Here is a 24290-nt window from a genome sequence, read left to right on the forward strand (position 1 = left end):
GGCGGGGCGGGGCGGGCGGCCGAGCGGCGGTGTGGCGGAGCTGAGCGGCCCGGCGCGGCCCGGCCTGCCCCCCGCGGGCAGCGCGGCCCCCCGGCGGCCCCACCGCCAGCGGCGCTCCGGGGGGACCCGGACGCCTCAGCGGGGAGCGCTCAGTAAGTGCCGGCCCCGGAGAGCCGGGAGCACTAGCCGCCCCGGCGGGTGGGGCGCGGCGCTGAAACGCGGCTGCCTCCGGGGAGGGGCGCGGCGGCGGCGGGCTGGGCCATCGGGGGTCTCTGGCCGTCCTGTCCCGCCGGGCTGCGGGCGCAGGCGAGGGCTGCCGCGGCCTGTCGGTGACGGGGAAGGGCAGGCGGCGGGCGGCGGCCGCGCGCCGCGCTGTACCCGGCCCCGTCTCTGTGCCTGCCGCCCCGGCGAGGCCCGCCCAGCCCGGCCGGGCGAGGCGCGGCGCAGCGCTGCGGGCGGAGCGGAGCGAGCGGTGGGAGTCGGCTGCCAGCCCCGGGACCGCTCCCACGCCGCCGGCGGAGCGTGTCGGAGCGGGAGGGGCCGCGCAACCCGTTACCCGCCTGGAAGCGGCTCCCCGGGACGGCGAACGTGCGGCCTCCCGCAGGGACGGCGCGCCCCGCCGCTGCGGGCCCACTCTGCCCGGGAAGGCCGCGGGCGCGGGGCGGCCGGTGCGCAGCCGGAGGAGCGGTGGCGCGCCCGGGGAGCGCCCCGCGCTGGTGCCCGGGCGGGACGGGGCCGTGGCACGGCGGCGGCAGCAGGAGGGTGGCGGACGAGGCGCTCCGGGACGGCGGGCACAGGTGGCTGGGCGACTCCCCCAGCCCGGGGCTGCCCCAGCCCGCTGGGCCCTGGAGCGGGGGGGAGAAGCCCCCGGTTCCCGCTCGCAGCGGGAAGCCAGATCCCATCGGCGACAGCAGCCCTGTGCCGCCTGCCTTGTGGAATGGCTGGAGACACTTCATCTTTGTGAAGTAAAGCAGAAAAAATACTAGTTGTTATTTGCCTTCTTCATCCAGAGACCCCGCGACCCATCTTCATCCCCGTGACACAAACCTCTATTCCTGTCATACCCAAGAGGAAGCTGCAGCGTTAAACCCAAGACTCAAAAAGCCAGCAGCCTCAGGCTACTGCCCGACATGATGTTCTGCATCTCAGAGGTGCTGGCCACCACAGCATCTATCAGAAACCAGTTTGGAAATGCTGTCGTAGGGGAGAATCAAATGTGCTCTCCTTATTCCCAGACCCAGCAGAGCCCAGCACAGAGCGGTCCTGGCTGTGTGAGAAGCTCTGTTGGTGCAGGCAATGGAAGAATGCCAGCTCGCAGCAGTTGAGGATCTGGTTCCTCTTCTGTTCTATTTGTGCATGGACTATGCTGAAACCCACCAGCAATAGGTAGTAGCTGTCCCTGGCCCTAGAGCAGCCATCAGAGACTTGGAGTGTACCCAGCCTGCAGATCAAACTTCCAGCACCAGGATGACAACTGGGAAAGTGGTGGGAAAGATCATCATCATCATCTGCCCCTGGCTCTACCATTGTAAGCTGTGGGCCCTGAGCCATAATTGCAGTCAGCCTCCCCATCTGCCCCTCTGCAACCTAGACCAGAAGGGGCTTGGGAACAGCAATACCCTCATCTGGACCTGGACCTGGAGGTTGTCTAAGCCATGTCAGAAACCTTTCATACATGACTGCTTTTAGAGCTAGGTCTCTGGGCTTGGGAATCCTTCAGCATAGACAGGACCCTGAAAGCATGAACAAGAGCCTCTGTTCCCACCAGACCAGATTTTCAGCTGGCTAATTTTAAACTAGCCAGTGCATAGCAGCACAGCGTGTGGTCCATACAAAAGGGTTCTTTCCCAAAGGCTTGGTATCAGCTTCACCATCCAAGTTCCAGTGGTTTTCCAAAGCTGACCACCATATTGAGGTGAAGGCATAACCCATTTTGTTTCCAAAATTCAGGAGCTGTTCGAGATCACAAGCCATACTTTGCAAAGCCCTTGGGCCTGCTTCACTCCTTTCACTTAGGCTCTTTTTCCACTTTTTGTTTCCTTGATGGTGGCTTTTAAAAAAAATGTGAATTATCATCATTGAGAGTTTCCCTGAACAGCACAGTCAGTGATTCTCTCTGGGCAGCTGCTTGGTCTGCCCAGTACCTGCTCAACAGTTCCTTCCTTTTCCCTGCTGGGCTGTAGCTGCTGCTGCTGCTATTGTGGCACTCAGATTTCAAATTTGCCATCTTTGTGCCCTAGTGTCCACTACACTTGAGCTCCAGTGTGGTCAGCAATGGCTGGGGAAATCCAGGTGCCACATGGTTTAAACTAGGCGTGCACAGTTTGGTGGTCAGTGAAGGCTGCAATGAACTTGTGTCTCAGCATGGTGTTAGGTGGGACCTGACCGGAACTGCCATCTTCACGTTCCTCTAGAAACTCACGGGAGTTTGACAGCTCACACAGTCTCCCAGGCACTTCAAAATCCCCCAGCAACTCCTGCTTCACAAAGTTGCTCACAGGGAGCTGTGAGACAGATCCTGCATGTGTGCTGAGAAACGTACCTGCTCAGGGAGATGCAGGACAAGTGCTGTCTGAGTCGAGGTGGCTACTCCAGCTGCGGACTGACCACAGAGCAGCCTGGTACTGTTCGTCTGGTATGATTTCTCTGCCTCAGTTGTTAGTGACAGATGTTAATCATGCTGCTTAATGCAGTTATGGACAGCGGTAAGGCATCACAGTAATGGGAGCTGCACAGTAACCTTGCCTAGAACAGAACAGAGTGGAGCAGAACAATGGCTCATTTCTCTTTGCAGACACATCTTTTCCATTCAGAGCTCATTAACCCCTGTGTCCCTGCTGCATTCTAGTCCAGACATGTTATATCTGCTAAACTGCTGAGGAATTATCAGAGGACTGCTACAGTAGTTCTTGGGGTTGTCATTGCTCTGGTCCAGAGGTAGCTGCATTTTCGCAGAAAGAGTTGCTGAACTAACGTTATAGGCAGTGATTTTATAAACACAGTTGTGCAAATGCTTCCCATAGGATCATCCCATGGTGTTTTGCAACTCCTGATGATTTGCGCAATAGAAGCATGAAGCAATTAAAGCCTTTCATGTTTTCAGCATGAATAGATGTATCAAATTTCACAACTCATACAAAATTGGACTAATTTAAAAATTAATATTGATAATCAGCAGTGCATGACTGAGCTTGAGTGTGTGCTTTCATGAGGGACTTGAAAAATACTCACTGTCTGTAGTAGCAGATGGGGGACCAGTGTAAGGAAGTGCCTTTCCAGGGTGCATGGGATGAAGGAATGTGGGGCAACGGAGAGTGCAGTGACTGGATAGACCAGTGACTACCACAACAGGGAAGTCCAACTTCAGATTCAATAACATTCTGAGATATGGATGCCTCATGGCTGAGTGTTGTTTTATTGGACGTGTTCCCACTGATAAGGGTATCCATGTAACTTTCCAAAAATGAAAAACGAGACAGAAGCAGGAAAATGCTGTATCTGCAGATAGAGGCCGCCTGCCTCAGCCTGAAGCAGAACAAAGGCAGGGGTTCTGAGGCTGTCCCCACATCGGTCTGCCAAGTGCCTGCAAGGAGGCAGAGCTGAAGCAGCAAGGGGAGAGTGTATCACTGATTTCAAATGGATCGGGCATGACTCTGGGGGCTCTCAGTACCCCTGAAAAATCTTTTTCTTATTTTGAGTGGGCATCTGTGAGCTGTTCTCAAAAGCTGTACCAGTGAATCAGGAAACTTTGGAAAAGTCTCTTAAGAGCTCTGCACTGTTCATTTGTTCTCATTCTTTCCTAGGCTGAAACAAGTGTGGTTCCTATGAAGAAAAATCATCAGTGATGATGCTACAGGAGGTCTCACATGAGGGTCCTTGATACGAAGGGCAACTTTCTACTTATGTAGCTGATGGGTGAGGACAACAGGTTGGTGAAAGGAGCTACCAAGAGCTGGCAGGATGAGTTACAGCTCACCCTCTATACATGATGTGTATCACAGCAGCACCACCACAGCCAAGCCAGGCACAGGCACAACTCTGGATGTGACTGTACCAGAAACAGCTACCATAAGCCCTGAGACTACCAGTTTCAACAGCACCAAAATCCCAGACGTGGCTAGCACCGGACCCGGCATGAGCACAATGCTGCTGTCCTTTGGGATCATTACCGTGATTGGGTTGGCTGTAGCTATGGTAAGAGAGGCCTGCTAAATATTTCTCTCTCTGTTGAGGATGGAGGGTGGCAAAGGGGCTCTAGGACTGATGGAAGCCGTATGTGGTATCAGTATTTATTTTTAATAGCAGTAGGAAGTTTGGTTAAAAGAATGCAAAGCAGATTCTGTTCTGACTTGTTAAGTGGAACAGCTGCATTGATTTAAACCTTGTCAACACAGGGGCCCTGCAAGAAAGTTCATCCAAATTCAAGTTTTAAAGCAGACTGTTGAAACCACATTAATCTCCCCTGTGGACATTTGAATTTTTGAATTAAAGCGGCCTGAATCCATTTTAGCTGGACTCATTCTGGACTGCATTCCCAAGGTTCTGCTTGCTGGATATCAGCAAAGTACTTGAGATTTTCCTGCATAACTAACCTTGCTGTTAATGCTGTAGGCAGCAGCTTTCAGAAACTGTAGTTCTGGGCTTGACACAGGCAATGCAAGTGCTGCAGTTCTTCTTCTGATATGTAACCAGATCATTTACCTGCCAACAGAGAACAGAAGGTAGCAGCAAGCTCCCATTCCTCATATGAGGAAGGGCTTCACTAATACAACCATCAGAGGAGCCTACAGAAAGGGACTACTGCAAAATTGCATTGCAGACCCGAGGAGGAGTTTTTCCAAAAGCCCCTAAGAGAACCTGGAAACATTATCCTGGAAACGGTCCTAAGTTCCCAAGAGCAACACCCAGCGTTCGTAGTTCTCAGAACAAGGCTCTGGAGGCCAAAAGCCTCACTTCCTTCCCAGCACAGCCACTCTTACTGGCTGACATGAGGCAAGTCACTGAGCATGCCCTCTTTGCTTCTTCCCTTTATACTGGGGAGGGGGTAACAGCACTTCCATGCTGTAGGAAATCTACAGATGATGAAAGGTTCTTCATCCACTCTTAAATTGCCACACATGTCCTGCAGCCACCAGAAATGTGCTGAACTACACCTAGTAATAATACACCTAATACTCTTACTACTACTAACACGCCTAATAACACGCCACTCGAGCACGTAAGTGTCAGACATGATGTGCTACCAAGCTTACACTGATGCACATGAAAATTCATTTTTGGTTGCCACTTCTCCCTTCCCCCTGCTTTGGTGTGCAGTGACACCAGACTTGCTACACCTCCTTTCTCTGTGCCCTGTGCCCAAAATTTCTCTTCTCAGCTGTTCCCCATCCTACTGTGACTGTTATAATGATGGTTTTCTTTCTCCCTCAGGTTCTGTATATCAGGAAGAGGAAGAGGTAAGTAACGTCTATTGCTGGCTGAAGGAAGCTCAGTACTTCAAAATGCAGAGAGAACTAGGAAGGAGACAGGAAGATGGGGAGAGTGTGAGGGATGGCTGTCTGAGAACAAACCTACAGGGATTCAGCTGTGTGTGAATGAGGCAGGGGTAGGGACACTGCACTCCTAATACTGGGCCACCTTCAAACATCAGAGTTCAGAGGCTCCCGCACAGCTTTGGCAAGGAAAACATGGTTGAGCAGGAGGTTAGCCTGCAAACTCTTCATGCTTCATCTGTGAGATACGCTAAAACAGAGGAGAGTGTTATGAGCGTGTAAAGAAGCTGGGAACCTTTGCATGAGAGGTGTGGATCTCACATTTCAGCCATTCCCAGATCCCCGTTTTCCAAGACCCTGGGCCAATGACACTGGCCTTGCAAGGCTGAAGGCCTCTTTAGCTGCAGTCACAGCAACTGGCAGTAGCATAGTGCAGAGATGCAGCCTTCTAGCCTTAGTGTTAATTTCCTTGTTAAGCTTGCTGAAAATAGAGAGGAGAGCAGCATGCAGGGAGACACACATCTTGATTCTTCTGTTTCTGACAGCAGAGGCTGGTGAAGATCCATTAGATGTGGTACCTCCCCCCTGCCTGACCTTGTGGCAGGCCTGGCATGGCCATGGGCTTTGAAGAAGTGCTGCTGCCCACTGTAAAATTTCCAAGCCAGACCCTGAATCCCAGATCTGGGTACTGCCATAGTAGCAGCTAATGCTTGGCCTATTAACATAGTGCTGCTGGAGATAATGGTTGTGTTGGCAAACCTGTGTAGAAGCAGGGAGGGAATGTGTCATCCTAACAATTGCCAAAATAGATATTTGTGGTGACACTGCCAGTAACTGCTTGTGTGTTTCCCTGCCCCACCGCCCAAAACTCAGCTACAGCCTAAGGCAGGGCTTAGTGTTTTCACAAGAGCATGCCCACCCATCCGTCCTCCACCTCTGAGCTGCCCAGTAGTTAGGGAGACCCACTGGGGTAGTACTTTATAGCTCTGTCACTTGGAGCAATGATAGAAGAGTAAGAACAGTCTGTCCACAGGCATCAACCTCCTATGAGAAACTCTCTTTCCTGTTTTCTATTTATTATTTTCTATTTTTATGTACTTCAACCCCAGAGTTAAAGTACTGCTCTTAGACCACTGGAGCTAGAAGTGGACTTTTGCTGGCAGACATGGTGTGACGTCGCAGGACAGGCTGTTGTGTATAGAAGGAAGGGGAGGTCACAAAATGCCTAGCCAGTATGTTCCACCATCTCTTTTGTCCCACCACATAAAGCTTGGTATTTTAAGGTCTGCAGGAACTTAAATCCCTGTCTGATTCCTCTATTCATAATGCCTGCTAACATAGATTAGTGATGGCAATTAATCCCTGTAACTGCACTCTGGGTATCTTCCACTACTGCCAGCTGTGTGTAGTAGGTTCTTATCCTCATCTCTGTGGGACAGGACATAATCCTTATCCAGCAAGAGCAATATGAGCAGAATCCCTGCACAGGAGGAGAAATAGGCTGCAGATAGCCTCAGCAGTGAGGTGGGGAAGGCAGCCTGAGCACCTGTCCTCCTCAGCCAACCCTTTCTCTTCCCTCCCATGGGCAGGTTGGAGAAGTTACGGCACCAGCTCATGCCCATGTACAACTTTGATCCCACTGAGGAACAGGATGAACTGGAGCAGGAGCTGCTGGAACACGGGCGAGATGCAGCATCTTCCCAGGCATCGCAGAACAAGGTAGGCATCAGGGACCAGTGAGTCTGTTACTACAACCACTGGCACCTGCACTGTTTTTGTTACAGAGTCAAAACATTGTAGGATTGTAGAGTAAGTAAACCATGTCAGACTTCAGGAGGACTTTGCCCATCTCTGCCAGCCCTGGAGATACAGGGGTTGAGCATTCTGGAGTGCTTAGGATGGACTGAAGAGTCAGGCAAGTAGGACAAAGAGCCTGAGGAGGCAAAGCACTGGTCTGCTCAACTAGGAGAGAGAAAAGAACAACTTCAGTAATTAAGGGCAAGTTTACTACAGTTTACTGCCCAGGGCACCACAAGGGAGCAGTAGGATGATGAATGCCGTTTTCTGGGAGATGGGCTTCAGTGCCTACAAGGCACTGAGGCTCCTTTGCCCTGGCCCTGAAAAGCAAGTAATTTCCACCCAGTTTTAAGGTATCCCTGCTTTGCCCAAGGACTTAAGTATGGAACAAGGCCTTGCTGAGGGAAAGCCTGTAGTAACAGCTTACTGTGCTGCGAGCCCTGAAGAACGCAAGCAGAAAGCCTGCACGTTGTTGTGGCATGGCACATCTGGTCTTCTCACCAGCACCTCCAGGCCAACCCTGCTGGGCACAGAGCAGTGTGGCTCAGAAAGAGAAAAGGGAGGAGAGTTCTCCATTTGAATTTGGGGAGAGGGGAAGGAAGCTTTGCTTTGACCCCTCCCAAGTGTTCAAAAGCATGCAGTATGCTGCAAAATGACAGGGTCCTCAGAGACCACTGACTTGCTACTTGTGAGTTAGGAAAGAGCCTGATAGCTTGGCCAGTTGTTTTTGGTTAATAAGTCTTTTGTCAAAGACCCATCTGGACATCTCCTTCCCCCATCTTCAAGAGGTAGGAGAAACAGGGAAGAAGGGCTTCTCACCATCGTTTGCAGCCACCTTCACAGTGTTTTCTGTTTCCTTTGTCACCGCCACAACCACACAAAAAGCCTTTCTGAAAGACAGAGCCAGCAGGGATGGTTGGAAAAGGTATGTCTCTTAGCCAGTGATGCAGCCTCCCCTTAGAGTAAGCATCTCTCCTTTCCTGAATTCCTCTCCAGCTGCTCTGTGTTGCCTGTGTCTTCCCTTGCTTTTCCAGTTCCAGGAGCAATTCTCAGTTTCCACACACTTCACACCTTCAGCTATCGGTAGCAAGCTTGGTGTGGGAGAAAGGAAAAGAGGAAATAATAAATACAACTGTAATTATAAAATATTTACCTTGAGATATGCTTCCCAAGCTGCTAAAGAGCTCAAAGGAGATGTGTGTCTTGAAATATGAAAGATAGTCAACATATTCCATACAGTGGTTTGGTACAGCAAGGAATACTGTTGTATAAAAGCAAAGGATCTTGTCCTCAAAGTAGCGCATACTGGGAAAACATCAGGTCCTTCTGTTAGTGCACACAGAGGACTCCCTTCAGGTAGTAAAAGGGGGAAATGACAAGGCCAGAGTTAAACTTAGCACAGTAAAAGCAGATCCTATGTAGGGACTGGCCAGCAGGATACCTCAGATCCCTCCAGAGCTTGCTAATGCACAGATATCTCTGCTTGGAAAGTACACAAGCTTAAAAGCTTAACATAGTAAGAGTGGGAGAGTCTATAAACAACAGCTAAAGTTCAGTCTGTGGCACGTTTCCAGGCCTTCTTGATGAAAAGTCTTTTCGTGCTGCCTTGTATATATAAATAGTGAGACCCAGTAGTCCAACGATGTTGGAATTTTAAACCGGCATGGATGGGCTGACGTACTCTCTGGCCTGTTGGTATTTTTCTGACACAGCCTTGTTAATGCCACATTGGTCAGCCAGCCTCCCCTTCCATCAGGGGCAGAGTCTAGTTACAGTACTGTGCAGTCTGTGCCAAGCACACACACCTGAGCAAAGGCAGACTTGCTGGGTCTCATCTTTCACTGCTTCAATGCAGATTCTGCTGACAAGTCAAGGAGCCCTCCAGAGACCCAGCCGTCTTGTGTTCACAGACGTTGCCAATGCCATCAATGCATGAACAATACCTGCCCCTGCTCTGGGATCATGCTGAGACTGGGGAGGATGAAGCCAACAAACCAGTGACTTCCCGCAAGCACGGCCGATCCACTGAGCCCAGCTGGTCACTCCATTGGTTTGTGTTACAAAAGGGCACAAGCACTGGGAACTGTCACCACTTTGGGAAGCAAACCCTTTGTGATGGCAGTGGTGATTTTTTGGCGCGTCTGTTACCACTAAAAGGTCCTGAGCTCCAGTTTCTGGGCTGGCGCTGACTGCTATCATTTACAGAGCTGCGTGCTTAGGAACAGTGCCTGCTTTGTTGTAGATTAACTTGTCAGAGCACATGTGCATGCTCTCTGGGTCAGGGAAGGAGAGGTGCGTGTTTCAGAGAGCTTCCCCACTGGCTTTGTGCCACCAGTCCCCCAAAAAAGGGATGAATGAGCCTCTCTGCACAGTGACCGCATCTTTGGCTGGTCCTGGAGGTGTGACTGGTGGCAAAGCCCCTTTGAGTAAGGAGAGCAGACTCCCCTAGCTGAGTGGTAATCTGGGACGTGGCAGGGAAAAAACACCATGGGTTTATCCCCCTTGTGGCACATAGGCTGCTGAGAAATGTGTGTCTGGGATGACGTTGAACCATGGGGAGTTCACCAGCTTTAAAAAGTGAAATGGTGAACATCTGGCTGATTACATCTTAACTGAGGAAGTGGCTGAATATCCCAAATGAGGGCTGCTGTATACACAGCAGGGAATTCACACAGCTAGAGACAGGAGGTGTCAATGTTTGGCGATGTGACTCCCTGCTGCTGCGCTAGGAATAACGGTGCTTGAGCCACAGAGAGGAGTCAAGTAGAACTGGGCTTCTGACACTATGTATCCCTCCTCCTGTTCTGGCTCAGGGAAGTTTCTACAGTGCAGAATATTATCCAGAAAAAAAGATTAACCCTTGAAATATTTTCTTTTAAATAAGGAAAAACATGTATTGGCTCAGGATCATTACAACAGCCCCATGTCTGCCCACAGAGGTGACTGAACAGCTGGTTCGTACTTCCTTTCCTGCCAGGACCTGCAGTCAGAGCTTCCTCTTCTTCCTGCTGAAGGAACCCCCAGCTCTGTGTTAGCTTCTGCTCGTGTTACCTGCTAATGCAGGGAGGGCAGAACTAGACAAGTAAGCCAGGAGTTGCCCTGTAACCCTGAAGCATCTCTGCCTGTGCGTTCTTCAGGGCTGCAGGAGGGAGAGAGAGCAAAGGGGTCTCTGGCCACCTTGGCTGTGCGGCATGGGGGCTGCCCCCGGCAGAGCCTTTCAGTGGCCACCAGCCCCGAGTGCTGCAGGCCAGCACAGTGGCCAGGGGCCAGCAGCAGAGCCTGCATGCAAGCATCAGTGCCCAGCCGTGCATTGATCACCTGATATTTTTTTGCAGTATATGCATTTGTCAGTTGGATCATATTCCATCCACAGCACCGGTCAAAACGGAATCAAGGCAAGCCAAAATTTGAACGCATATCTAAAGGTAGGCTTTATGCAAGGAGACCATTGCACTGAGTAGCAATTCAGGTATCATGGGCTTTGTGGCAAGTTTGGGCCTGGCGTTTTTTGTTCTTCCAAATCTTTTTATTTTTCTTCTTTTTTCTCCACTGTGATCTTCCTCCCTCCCCACCCCCCACCCCCCTTCATTAAATGTAGACTCTTTCCTGGGCATGTGTCACTGATCACACAGTTTCTTACCAGCCCTTCTTCACTGACACAGCTTCCCTCCTGGCACTTTTGCAAGGCTAAGTTGCTTTAATTTTACAGTATCCCTCTTTCTTTTAAAAACCAGGGAGTTCTGGGAGTGTATTAGGACCAGGAGTGTCATCATCTGTGGAAAACAGCCCATCCTCCATACCCAGGGGATCTGGCAGGAGTTACTCCCAGGCTGTTGGTTGCTGCTGGTGTTTGCACTCCAGGGGTACAGTTGGAAGGAAGGTGCATGGGTACAAATACACAATAAGGTCCTTAGGATTTGGACGCTATCTGTGGGTCTTCCCAGAGGGTATGTCTCTGTGACCAGCTGAGAGGCAGACACATCACCCACCCCACCCCCCACATGCATACTTAAGCATCTCCTCCAAATGCTCACTGAGGGCAGCCAGCTACAAAGACATCAGATTTCTCCCTTCAGCAGCTGCCACGCCACTGCCTATCACACTCCCACGCTCTGCAGCCAGACAGGGATGCAAGCGGCAGCAGGCGTGTGTGGCTGTCCTAAATCACAGCATTTCCCCTGGAACTCTTAGGATTGTAACTTCATTTGTTGTTTTAAACTAGATAAAAGGCAAGTGTAAGCTGAGCTGATTCCTCAGACCAACAACCTACTTTGTGCTCATTACCCACCTCCACGTGCTGTGCATGCAGCTGCCAAGCAGTGCAGCTGCCAGCTCAGGTGCAAAAACATGCACCTTGTTCCACTTTGATGCAGAGCTATATCTTGTATAACAAACTCAGTTACAGAGGAATTCTCTTTAACCATTCCTCCTGTAACAGTAGGCTTTGTCCTGTGATGACTGCCCTTATATTAAAGAAGTACAGATAAAATACTAAAAGAATATTACGGGTATTTGCTGGGCTTGCACTGGAGTATTCTTTTAGTTCAATAGCACCTCCTCTCACAGGTCTTGGAAGTATATGTACAGTTTAGCAGAAGCATTATAATGTAATTTAATTCAAGTGTTTCTGTGTTTTAAGCATTGAAATATAATTAAACTATTTACATGAAATCTAGTGTGGTTGTCTTTTTCCCTCCTTACCATTCGTGTTTTCCACAGAAAACTGCTGGAGTGTATCCTCAATACCTGTTGTTAATTCAGGTGTACTGAATTCCCTTACTTTTTCAAAGACTGAAGTAAGTGTGAGAAACTTGGAAGGACAAACTCGGGGCAGAGGAGTATGTGTGTGTCAAGGTTTAGTGTTCCACAGCATGGAAACTCAGACCTGTCCAGGAAACCCTGGTGCTTGGTGGAGAAGCCAGGAAGGCAGGATCTTCCAGCCTAACAGACCCTAGGCATCTAGATTGCATAAAGACAAATGCCAGATTGTCTGTTTGCCATATTATGCTTTAATCAACTTAATTCCTGGACGAACTAGGGGTTCATCAGATCACCTGCAGCTCTGTCCTCAATAGCCTGCCCACACTGGGGTGGACATTGTGGGCAGCAGCATTAGTAGCTCCCTGGTGAAACTGTTGCTGTATTTGAGATTTGTTTTCTGCCTCACCTTCTGGCCCACAGACCCAAAACTTGGGACTAGTTAAGAAAGGTGTCAGATTAACTGAAGAGGTTATGCACAGGAACAAAACTAATTGTATGAAAAGCTAAATAGTTGTATGGCACTCAGAACAATGTGGGGCATAAACTGACTGCTGTGGAGACTTCTGGACGTACACATGAAGCAGAACTGGCTTGTGTTCCAATCCAGCCAGTTATGAGGTACTGTAAGATCTACAAGAGGATGGAATTAGGTATCAACATTGGGTTTTAAGGGCCTATCTGTTTTCCTCCGTGTGCGATTCCTCACATTCATTATTCCTTGTTTTCACATAGGTCTGTAGCTCCTGAATGACCAAATCATGTTTTATAGGGCCCAAAACTCCAATTCAGATAAAGAGAATCTGACCTTGTCTGGTCCTATACATGTGTGCTGAGGTTGTTGCACATGGAAGAGGCAAAGCAGAAGCCTAAGGTACTATGTTTTATACCTTTATTAAAAACAAACTTCAAGGCTAATTTGCAAGTTGCCAACGCTCTTCATGCCTTCACCAAAACGGTTTATGAGAATCTTCCAAACTTTGCTAGATAAGAAACCTTCTTCAGCTCCTGTGTTTTGAATCCAACTGTAATGAATTCCTATTTTTGACTGAGTCAGACCAAAACTGTCTTGAACTTAAAAACACTTGAAATGAATTTGCTTAGACATAGGATTTGGCTACGCAGAAAAGGTAACTAACTATATGGGAATTAAAAATTGGTTATCATTTCAAAAAAAGAAAATCCATGTAATCCAGCGTGAGATCCTAGCTCTCTGAGGATGGCTAGAATCCTGCCCACCTTTAATAGGCATTGGCTTTCATTCCAAGTCTCTGTGTAAACATGGAAGCTGAAGCTATGGACTGGGATTTTAGCTACTCAGAGTACCTCCTAATAGTGTGGAATTCTGCTTGTTCCTTGAACACTTACATTTGTATGGAGACATGTTTTCTACTGTGGCTTCCCAATGGAGTATTAAGAGGTAGCAAAGACCAGATTGTTTTTTTCTTTTTTTTTTTTTTTTAAGAGAAGCATTTTGTATGCATGTCCTAGGGGAATACTGCTGACCTAAAGCAAATGGGTTTAGTATCTAGCTGAGACGGTTTCCATCCCTAGTCCATGCCACCAGCTGAGAAAGGTTTGACTGATGTCATAAGAAAAGCCTGAGTCTTACAGATGCAATCCCTAATCCATTTAGAGGAAGCTGAAGTTCCAGTCTCACGTTGTAACAGCTATTACTCTCAGGTAATAGGGGTTAAGTAAATAGGCCTTACAGCCTTGCAAGCAGAGTACTAAACCTGCCAATTTGCCTGAAAATCGGCTAAAAGAAGCAGGTAAAAATATCTTGGTCTGCAACTGGAGCGGACTTTAAATGCAGACATGACCTGCAGCTGAACTTGCATGTCCATGGAAGAAGAGCAGCTCCCTAACCTGAATTCAGAGGAAATCCAGTTTGATCTTCTCATGTAACCATCAACAGTTATAGATTTGTGCCCACCTGGATTTATCCACAGAGCAGGAGCAGGGGATCAAACTCTTCCCATACCTGGCAGCACACCTCATCCTAAAGCGTAAGATTTATGTCTGTCCCTGTTATCTAATCCTTTTAATCCTTGTTGTATCTGATATGTGGTAGGGGAGGCACAAAGGTTATCTGTGATGCAGTTTTCTACTGAGACCACCAAACTCCATACACAAGAAAATACTGTTGGGGCAAACCAGACAAGATATAGAATAAACAGGATCAGGACTGATCGCTGCTAAACTGAGTGGACTGGACAAAATGGCCTAGAAGGAAGAAATATTTTTTCTCCTATTATCTCTCTCCAATCAGCCTTTCCTCTTAATTTGGCATACATTTTCTCATGTTAAACAAATACCTGCTAAGGGAACAAACCTCTGATGAAAGGATAATAAATGAGCTCAATATATACTACCATTTCATGGGTTTCTGCTATGCACTGCCATAAATTTAAAGCCAATTATGTTCTGTTTAAATATTTAACACTGTAAAGCTAGCCAATTTTACATCTTGTCAAAGATAATTGAAATACCCACTTTGTCCCTTTAATAGGCAGGCAGAGCATCCACGAGATGGAAAATAACACTAGAATTTCACTGTTTACAACTGGATATTGGAAATACCCTCAATTCTTCAGAATTTAGCAAGGTCAGCTGTGACACAAAGCACAAATCTGCAATACAATGCGAGACAGAGCAGGCAGTGACAATCTCTGACCAACTGGCTACTGCTGTCTCCCAAAACTAGACTGTATCAGCAAGCTTTTGTTTGCATAACTGCAACACTAGAGGACCTCACATACACACACTGTGAACTAAAAGTACCAACTAATTTAAATTGAATCCTGGGGCTCTGAAAGGAAGCAACCTTTGTCAGACGGTCCTTTGAAGTGATGAAATCCAGTGGCTGTGACTAAGCTTGTAAACATTGTGCACTCAGAGTTGCTATCAAATTCAGGGGAGGGCCACCAGGCCAGGAGCTGGTTATAGGGGATGGCCCTAAGCTGATAATGCTAGGATAAAAGTTTCTGAACCGATCCCCAAGACATCAGGGTGTGAACTTTCCTCTAAACCATCCAAGCTACGGACCACTGGAGCAACAGCATTATTAAGTAAGCTGGAAATGCCATGGAAGTTTTCTTTCCCATATAGTCAAGGACTCAAAGACTGTCTCTCAGATGCAGTTCCTGTGGGCAACTGACCAAAACTTAACTCTTGGGACTCCATCAATCTACCAGAAGTGATATGACATATAAGTTCAGCAATTAGCTGTGTAAATAGATTTCCTTCACTGTATCTGCACTCCTGAGTCAACATTAGCCTTCTGTTCAACTACTGCTGTCTGTGGCAGGGCAAGGCACCCTGTTACCCAAGTATTCTTAAGAAAGATCAATATCCTCACAAAAGATGTACTACAAACCGTGGAAAGCATCTCTCTGATAAGGCATTTGCCATTTCTTCCCTTAAGTCCCTGCTTGGATGTTTGGGGTAAGCCAACAGACAACAGAGAGAAAGCTTGGCCAAAACTATCACAAAGAAAGAATTTGAAATATGACATTAAAAATCCCGTTTGCTTTCCAGTCCTCTGGATTCAGCAAGACATGAACAGGTGACATACTACTGAGCTGCAGCAAGGATGTTACTCAAGAGATCTCCTAAGACCAGTAGTTTTGCCGGGCCTGGAACCGTCTTTTCCAGTGATGCCTAAAGGGAAAGATCACGGGAGAGAGAGGGTTAGAGCTCTGGGTCCAGGAGCCAAGCTGCCCAAATGCCCCGTTACAGAGTCAGTGCAAGGTTAAAAGGTGGCAAGAATCTGCTTCCAAACAACAAAGGTCTTCACAGCAACATTCCCATTGCTCTTTTGCCAGCTCCAGGCTAAAGACTGACCCACTGGTTTCCCTGGCAGCCAGCCTCAGCAGGAGGCTAGTGAAAGCCCAGAAGTTACAGTCTGCGTGAAATCCTCTGGCTTCTGCTGTGCAAACACACATGATCAACCTCTGCGGTGAGCAGTTATGTATTTCCAAGTGCAACTCTGGATCCTCATGAGACACAGAGTACCAGAAGTGCCTTACCCAACATCGTAAACATCAGGAAAGCAGATGCACAGAAGGTCTAAAAAATGCCTCAGAGTGGGGAATGTTTATGGCTACACACGCTTGCTCTGATCTGTGGTTAACCCCATGGTTTCAGGAAAGCTGAGATATTGGGGCAGCAGAGGGAACAAAGACAAAGGAGTTGGCAGCTGCTCTCTCGATGTACTGAGAACATGGGGAAGGAAAGACAGGCAAGGAGCAAGGTCTGGAGGCTGCTTCTGGCTTTGGACTGCGGCTTGGAAGTTTAGCCGTAAAGCAAACTCCCTCTCACACCTATACTTCATTCACCAAACAAAGTTACTGAAACAAACCCAGGCTGCTTTTGTGGCTTAGGAGGCTACGAATCAGCTTCATCAATCATTTATTTGGTAGTGGTACTCCTGGAAGAGAAGACAATTGCTTCTTGGCCCAGAAACCAAAAACTTTAACAACTGAGCTGTGATTGGCAGCACTTGCATGTAGCAACACAATAAAGTCTGAACCATCATCAAACCCCTGCCTGCTCCTGGATAACCTAGAGCCACCCATAACCAGTGCCTTGGGAAAATTGGAGCTGAATCCCCCAACTAAAGGCCATGGGAAAATATCAGCTAGCTTTAAAGCAGCTCCCTGCCCCTTGGCAGGTTTGCAAGTCTTGCGTATTTCTAGTTCGGCTCTTCCTATTTCATGATTTCCCCTGTAACAGACTGACTGAAAACCAGGGAGTCAGTCATTGTTTATTTCAGCAATTCTTTCTTAATGTTGCAGACATGAAGCCCAGGGCAGATCTCTTTCCCAGAGTTTTACAGCATACAACCTGCAGGATAAGCAAGCATGTGTATCCTCCCATGACCTCTCTCTAGCCAGCACCTCAAAAATCCTCACCTGAAAGAAAAAGCAAACCAATGAACCCCGCAATGACCAAAAGCTCTGGCTGTGCCTGTAGCAGAAGATTATTACGTGATTGCAGAATACTGACAACAAATCTCAGAGCAGTAGCCTCCTGCACACACAACAGAAAAGCTTGCAGGCATTTAATATCTAAATTAAACCCAGACCCACAGAATGGGTTAATCCAGAAACTGTCTGAAAGCTGCTACAGCTGCATCTTGCTTGCAGACAAGCCACAGGATTTAGTTTCCAGCAAGTCAGAATAGTAAATTTCCCCTTTCCCTTTTTAGTCAGAAGTTTCTAAGACAGGATTACTGCTCCGTCTCAAGCTCCCGAGTGAATAACAACTGCTACAAAATTTTCCAGAGGATTTCCAGGTTTCATGCTGTACACGCTTATCCTCACTGATTTTCTGGTTAATCCCACTGATTTGCTAGCAGGTTTTTTTCTTACAGAAGCGCATGCCTTCCCCAACAGTAAAACTCCCCTCTCCGTGTCTGGTGCTGAGCACGCAGCGCCATGCGCTGCACTGCTGTCTTGTGCTGACCGCAGCATCCGCTTTATCCTGTCACATCTGGTTCTACCTCATTGCAACAGGAGGGAAACATATTCCTCATGTCACTGCCCTCGGTCCCACTCAAACTGAAAGGAAGAAGAAAGTACCCACATCGGCTGTGGTTTTGGGCGATGCTGAAGAGTACTACAAAAAGGCAACGACTGGGCAGGAGGTGAGCTCATCATCTGTGAGCCTGTGGCTCTGCTGATGGCATCACACAGCTTGGTGGCAGGAAGTGATACAGGAGCAGGCGCTCGAGAGGAAACTGAATCGAGCAGCTGAGGTTAACTGCGCTGGTGTTTTATCATGCGGCATTTCCCGGGACTTTCTAAGAACCTCAGGCTGGGTTCGGCTGCCCAGCATCAGTTAGCTTGCTTCGCACGCCACGCTCAACTGCGCTAACGGCAGCGGGATGAGGGAGCAGCTGTGCTGACCACATGGCAAAACAAGGCAACATCTGCCTCTCTTGGGTTGCTGGCCCCTTCCCCCTCAAGAGAAAATGTTTAACGAATAGCTTCCTACAATGCTCACTGAAGGTAGGACTCAGCTGCACACAAGTTTTCCTGGCATCTGCCTCAGAAACGGCCCCCAATGGTACAGGCTGGTCATGGATCTGCTCTTCCCCAGGGCTGTAGCGAGGCTGGGGCATCTGTAAGTTCCTGTGACAGTGATAACAGTTATCTGGCATCTCGTCTCAGAGAGGCTTAGATAACTTTGCAGCCCTATACTGAAACTTGCCAGTGTCATCATTCTCTGTGCTGCTGATACACTAGCATCTCTGCTCCTGTGCCACCAGGAGAGAGCACTGCCTTAGAGCACACACTGGGAAGGAGAGTGCAAGACTATCATGGAGGCATGCTGGAGTTAATCCAGAATATCAGGATGTCCCAAATGTCAAGGGATCTTCAACTTTCCCCAACCCCCCACCCCCCCCCACCCCCCTAAGTAACGCAAGACATTCATGAGCAACTATTTTCACTTTCTACAGACTACATACCACAGCCAGAGAATTTCACTAAGCCATACCTGTAACAGTCATCAGAAGCTCAGATATGTGACTTTTTGGAAAGACAGAGATAGGGATTTCCTTCCCACCCCTCTTTTCTGCCTTCACTTCTGCTGAAGTGGCCACAGCTTCATTAGATGGAAGGAATGTGCTACATGTCCTGTTGTAATGCATCTGGAAGCCTTCCAAATTCTCCTCTGTAGGATTTACCAGAATGACTGCAGCCAGTGCTAGAGCTCTGGGGGTACATGCATGGTTTGCCAGGAGCATGGCTGCACAATTTAGTCCCATGTAATTATACTTATCTAATTTCAAACCTTGTGTGGCTGGCGCCAAGTTCGAATTCAAGTCACTGCTTCCCTGACGATTTCCTTCCTGAGACACTCCTTCTTGGACCACTAGTTGAGGCTATGAAGAAAAACACCAAAAACAAACAACACCCCACCCCCCACCCCTAAAATTAGGATCAAGGGACAAAATTGCAAATACATAAAGTAGATTTAAAACAAAAAGCCTTTGATCAATGTTACTTAAATAAGACTGTGCAGCCTAGAAAGCATGCCCATTTGTCACCGTTGCCTATACCCAACCATATGCAAGAGCAAGCAACACTGCATGTAGTGTCTGCACACATTCACAAGCATCTCTGAATGGTCATCAGAACCCATAATAAGCTATGATAATACCAGTCTTTTGAGATTTTTTTTTATTATTTTGAAAAATTTTGCAAAAAATTTTGAACATTGTGAAAAAATCTCCCCACTACACAGCTATGGAGAAGGTTGTTTCATCCTTGAAAGCACTTTCTGTATTTCAAGGTATTTTCCTGTCCTGAACAACTAAACATTTTGTCCATCAAAAATTAAAATCCAAATGGCTGTTCTTTTTCTTCTGCTTTGGTTTTGCCTCCCTGCCTCCTACTCCTCAGCTGTTAAAAAAAGTTAATTTGAATTGAAACATCATAATGATTCACTAACCAAAGCTAGAATGACACATTTTGAAACACTAAAAAGAAAAATGAGCCAGTGTACAAAAAGTTTTAATGTCAATAAACCAGCATGTAGCACAGGTTTTTTGGGGTTTTTTTTGGTTTGGGTTTGGGGTTTTTTTTTTGGTTGGTTGGTTTTTTAAAACAAATTACTAGGCAGCTCACTGTTTACAGTAACAAACACCCTAACTTACAGCTCTGGCACAGAACTCAATTTAACCACAAAACCCCAAGCCTAAGCCTACAACTGCAGCTATTACAATCAGTTACAGAAGAGAATGGCTGGAATAGTTTTTTCCAACCTCATTTGCAGCCTGTTATAGATTAGAGATGGCTATATACTATTTCTAGTATGCTATAGGTGTTTGTATAGACTGGGCAAATCCCTGAGTACCCTGATCTAATTAGACCTGCTTTGAGCAGTGGTTTGAACTAAATGATCTCCAGTGGGCCCTTCCAACCTAAATTATTCTATGATTCTAAAAAAATAAAGAGAAGCATAGGTGCACACACAGCTGAGGGATACCAGACATTCACTACCACTACTAGTAGATCCTGGGAGATATCAGGGTGCTCCAAACTATTGTCTTGCTTCTTCCGTGTGGCATAAAGGTCTCAAGGAAGAATAAAGAGCCAACTAAATTTATAAGAAAGTGTTTTAATTAGATTACCATTACAGAAAAATACGAATTTGCATGGAAGATTTATTTTGAAATTCCACTTCTAAAAAAAAAAAAAAAAAGAGAGAGAGAGAACATAGGACAGGAAAACTATTCCAGCTACCTTTATTTCAGATGTTAGCTTTTGCCAACACACATGGCTGGCTGTGCCACATAAAATGTTGGGGAGCATGTTCTTGGTGCTGCCTGGCTGCCCCCATTTCCTTTTCCCTGGGGAGGAAGGGAGGTGTTCCTCTCTTGGCAGCAGTGGCAGGCACACAGATTAACTACAAAGCAGGGCTGAAGCCATCTCCTCTGTCACCATTACTGTCAGTTTAACCACAAGACAGCCCTACTAGCAGGTGTTTTAGAAACTGCCCTTTGCTCTGAATCTCTCTTTCAGAGTTGTCCTGCATAGGATCCTCAGCTTTATACAGAATATACTTCACTTTTTTTGGCTTTCCTGAACCCCACAATAACAGAGTTTCACAGCCAAGGCTTCTCTGCCCCAGTTCAGACTGCATCACAGCAACAGGACAAGCTGGGACTGAATCTATTGCTCCCACAGAATTTCACTGCCTTTTTCCCTTACCAGGCAGGAAGCAGAACACTATAGCACTCCTGAGGGTTAAACTTGCCTATGTCAGATTCGATGAAAAACACATCAACTAGTGCCAGAAACTGCCTGCCAGCTCGCCTGGAGGCCTCTGGCCTCTGCAGTTGCATTTACCCACTGTAGTTTGTGGCTACACATACAGGTCACATCCATTTGTACCACTGTCCAAGGCAAGGCAGTAGCTGAGGCCTCCTTCCCCCTCTCCTTTCAACCTCTGCCTCCCCTCACACGTGGCCAGGTCAAATTGCACCTGCTAATGAATATCCCTCATAGCCCATCTCAAATCTAGCAATGTCCCAACTACTTCAAAGCTGCTTGTAAAGCCCTGCCACCTTTCACTGCTCCCAAGGGCTGTCACACCACTCAGATTGCCTGCTAGACCTCATGGAACCATCTGGATGCCAGTCCCTGACCCTACATTCACCTGGTGGAGGTATGCCATGTGATGTTCCTCTATTTTCAGCAGGGCTTCTTTTTAGCACAACTCCTCTCCTAGCTATTGCTTTCTATCTGGGTTACAATTTTAAAGTAACTTCTAACTGTCAGCTTCTGAGCTTCCTGAAACTTTCACCCGTTTGCCCCCAGGGTCTGTCTGAAATCTGTTGCAAATCAGAGTTCGAACAGTCTCAACCGCAGCTGGAGAATACAGTGCCAGTGCCCAGCCCTCCCACGAAGGGGTGAGAAACCCCCTTATCTGGGACAAACTCTCAGAGCAGGGAGAACCCTGCAATCATGATCCTTCAGGGAACACCTATACTACCTATTACTTCATTTTGATAAAGTTATCTTCCATCATTGTTACCTGGGGAGTCAGAGGTATGTTTTCTGGCCATACAGATCCCTGTGCCCAGCCCTAGTTCAGGCTGATGCTGTGTCTCACACTTCGCAGTACTACCCTGGCATTCTCAGTCCAGCTCAGCAACATTCAACTCTGCTCTCCATCAGCAGGTAACAACGTCTCCCTTCTCACAGTCCCTGATGTGCTGGACACTCTGCTTGGCCAGGACTGTGGTCCTCATCTGGTCCAGGGAACAATCTATGTATCCCTGCTTATAGAGTCTTTGGGCAGGAGAACATCTTCCCCACAGAGCCTGAGCTCCTTCTGACCCACTCTGTGCTTGATAGGAAATCAAGACCTAGAACTGGCTGTGCCTCCTTACCCCTTTCTGACAGCTCTCCAGTGCACATGGCTCTAGTATAGATCTCTCTGAGCTCTACAGGGTCAAGTCATTTTTCTTGCTTGCTTACACCTAATTCATAAAAGAGCATCTTCTCTCCTAATTTGCTGCTGCTTTGTATTTTTCCCTTGTCATATTTCTGCCTCTCTCTAAAAAACAAATACAACCTCAAAAAAAAAAAAAAGAAACCCATCAAAAAAACCCAACAAAAACAACCTTTTTTTTTCTTTTTCTGCTTTGTACCCCCAAGATGTTTCCTTTTCCTCTAAATGTACTTTGGGCTTTTCACAACAACCTGGCCACAGCACCCTACTACTACTGAAAGGGAGAACGCTGTCCTTTATTCATGCCCTTCTGTGTCCTCCTGCTTGTCTTTGTGATTTGCCAGCCCGTGAATGACACCAGCAGAACTCACCAGGTATGATGTTTTTGTCTCTAAGACCCAGCCATTTTGGCCTCCAATGCTTTTCCATAGAGCTTAAGGATCCCAATTTGCACAGCTGGCTGCTTTAAGCACTGGTAACATACTGGATTTCCTTACACAATGTATTTAAAGAACATAACAATTATAAGTGGGCTTAAAAAAAGCAATAGACTTTAAGCAAAAGCTATGTGCTGAACCAGACTGTGGCTTTCTCATCTGGATTTCAAAGAAGAAACAGCAACTGTATAGATTTATGGAGTAGATCTCTTGTCTGGGAGAATCAGTTCTTCACTGGATTTGCAGTTCCCTTCCACCACTATCCAAGAAACATTTGAATCCTAAGGTCACTGTCATGTCAGATAAGTCTAATTTCTCCCACATGTGGACACTTCCTCCCTGGTGAAGACTTCCTTCCCAGCCTCCTGCGTAGCCCTCACGGACTGCTAGATCCCTCTGTTTCTGCTGAACCACCCAGTGTCTCTTTCCCACCCATGCACTCCTCTGGCACCACAGCTTACAACCAACCTATAGATTCCTGCAGCAAGTGCACAGCTTGCATTTGGTCTAGAATTTTTTGTGGTAACAGATACACACCAGTGGTTTGTGATTGTTGTGAGGTTTTTTAAAATCACTCCTAATGATAGATAACGTCATTAATTGTTCACAGGGCTGAATAGCCTTATTGATTAAAAGCTTTCACCTTTTTTTCCATGCCTGAAATGTTCTGTCTTCATTTACTGATTCTTACTAATCCATTGTTTGCTGCATAGAAGAGCTTCCTGCTGGCAGGATTCAAAGTTTTGTCATTCACGAAATTTCTCTATTTGCTTAATTTTAAGTGTCTTCTTTTGAGACAAACTGACACACTATGCAATCACTTCAGTCTTTCAAGACTGCTGGGTATACAACCCCTCTGCCTGGGAAAGGATGCAATCTCTGGTTTGACATTCCAAGCCTGGGAAAGTACTGTGGAAGACTAACATGTCTTGAATTAAGTACAGCTGCTCTCCAGGGCTCTCAGAATTCTTCAGGACCTGAATCTTAGGGGTGACTGGAAAGGCAGGTCAGAGCTTCCCAAATGTGTTAGATTTCCAGGCCACCTAGGCTGGTTGGTTGCAGATAGAGAGCCTGAGAAGAGCAAATGCAACTGAAAATCCCCTAGGACCCATGACTGGAGAAGAGGAAAAGGGCTAAATGCTGTACTCACCCACTTGCGGGGCCTCCCTCTTGGCCTCTTCCCAGCAGAAGGTCCTACCTTTGTGGAAAACAAAGCGGGGGGAAAAATACCTTCAGCTCTCATTTGCTGGGCACTATGACTAATACACTGAACGTGGCCAAGGTTGTTGTGAGACAGTTAGCAGAAAAGAAGAAAGCTGGGGATAGAAGACAGTTGAGGAGGAAACCCCTGCCAGACTATACTGGTTGTGACTATTTGGCAATGGTGGAGGAGAAACACTAGAAGGAAGCTGCTGAACAGGCAATGGCAACACTAAAACCACAATAACTGGTTTGTCCAACAGTGGCAATTAAAGCTGAGCTGAATTAGGGGCAATTTTCACTGTCTATCACTAATGTAAGAGAAACCTCCCAGCTTGCTGCTCTAGCAGGGACAGCCAGCTCCTCTCTCACCCATAAAGAAATATAAACTATTTACTCTTACCATTTGTCCAGATACAGCAGTCACTTTCTTGCTTCCTTTTGGCCTTCCTCGTGGTTTCTTCACTGGCAATGGTCCCAGAGCTTCCTCCTAGATAAAAGGAGAAAATCATTTAAGCAGGATCTTCCCTGGAACTTACAGCTTCTCATTCTAATATGTCTTAGATTATCTTATATCAATAACAGCACCCAGGCCACTAAATACCTGGTTGTCTCTGCTTCTCCAGCCGTGAAGTGC

General features: G+C 47.3%; 3 protein-coding genes across 19 annotated transcripts in view; 2 read left to right on the forward strand and 1 right to left on the reverse strand.

Annotated features, from left to right (window-relative positions):
• Positions 1 to 24290, forward strand: part of CACNA2D2 (calcium voltage-gated channel auxiliary subunit alpha2delta 2) — a 454520-nt gene that overhangs the window by 49540 nt on the left and 380690 nt on the right. The window lies entirely within an intron of this gene.
• The window catches only part of C5H3orf18 (chromosome 5 C3orf18 homolog), a 27868-nt gene continuing 3578 nt past the window's right edge, over positions 1 to 24290 (forward strand). Inside the window, exons 1-6 of one of the 11 annotated variants that reach the window (XR_008747366.1) lie at positions 2 to 152; positions 3804 to 4194; positions 5431 to 5456; positions 7082 to 7211; positions 12820 to 12921; positions 14560 to 15633. Coding sequence is in view for 10 of the 11 variants with exons in the window: in XM_055805013.1 (XP_055660988.1) it covers positions 3961 to 4194; positions 5431 to 5456; positions 7082 to 7211; positions 10625 to 10750 (516 nt within the window). In the remaining variant the exon portion in view is untranslated. Of the gene's footprint in view, positions 153 to 1010; positions 2636 to 3803; positions 4195 to 5430; positions 5457 to 7081; positions 7212 to 8174; positions 11965 to 12819; positions 12922 to 14559; positions 15634 to 24290 lie in introns of those variants that run through there. The other 10 variants (XM_055805017.1, XM_055805023.1, XM_055805014.1 and 7 more) reach the window with 10 other exon arrangements.
• LOC114011463 (high mobility group protein HMGI-C-like) overlaps positions 12923 to 24290 on the reverse strand; it is a 20262-nt gene continuing 8894 nt past the window's right edge. For 3 of the 5 annotated variants that reach the window (XM_055805025.1, XM_055805024.1, XM_055805027.1), the window contains 4 exons: positions 24057 to 24143; positions 23604 to 23651; positions 15625 to 15710; positions 12923 to 13072 (listed from right to left, as the gene is read on the reverse strand). In XM_055805025.1, coding sequence (XP_055661000.1) covers positions 12943 to 13072; positions 15625 to 15710; positions 23604 to 23651; positions 24057 to 24143 — 351 coding nt within the window. In that variant the 3' untranslated portion in view covers positions 12923 to 12942. Of the gene's footprint in view, positions 15711 to 18848; positions 18940 to 23603; positions 23652 to 24056; positions 24144 to 24290 lie in introns of all 5 variants that reach the window. The other 2 variants (XM_027783175.2, XM_055805028.1) reach the window with 2 other exon arrangements.

The sequence above is a fragment of the Falco peregrinus genome, chromosome 5 (assembly GCF_023634155.1).
Source record: "Falco peregrinus isolate bFalPer1 chromosome 5, bFalPer1.pri, whole genome shotgun sequence".
In the NCBI taxonomy this organism is placed as follows: domain Eukaryota; kingdom Metazoa; phylum Chordata; class Aves; order Falconiformes; family Falconidae; genus Falco; species Falco peregrinus.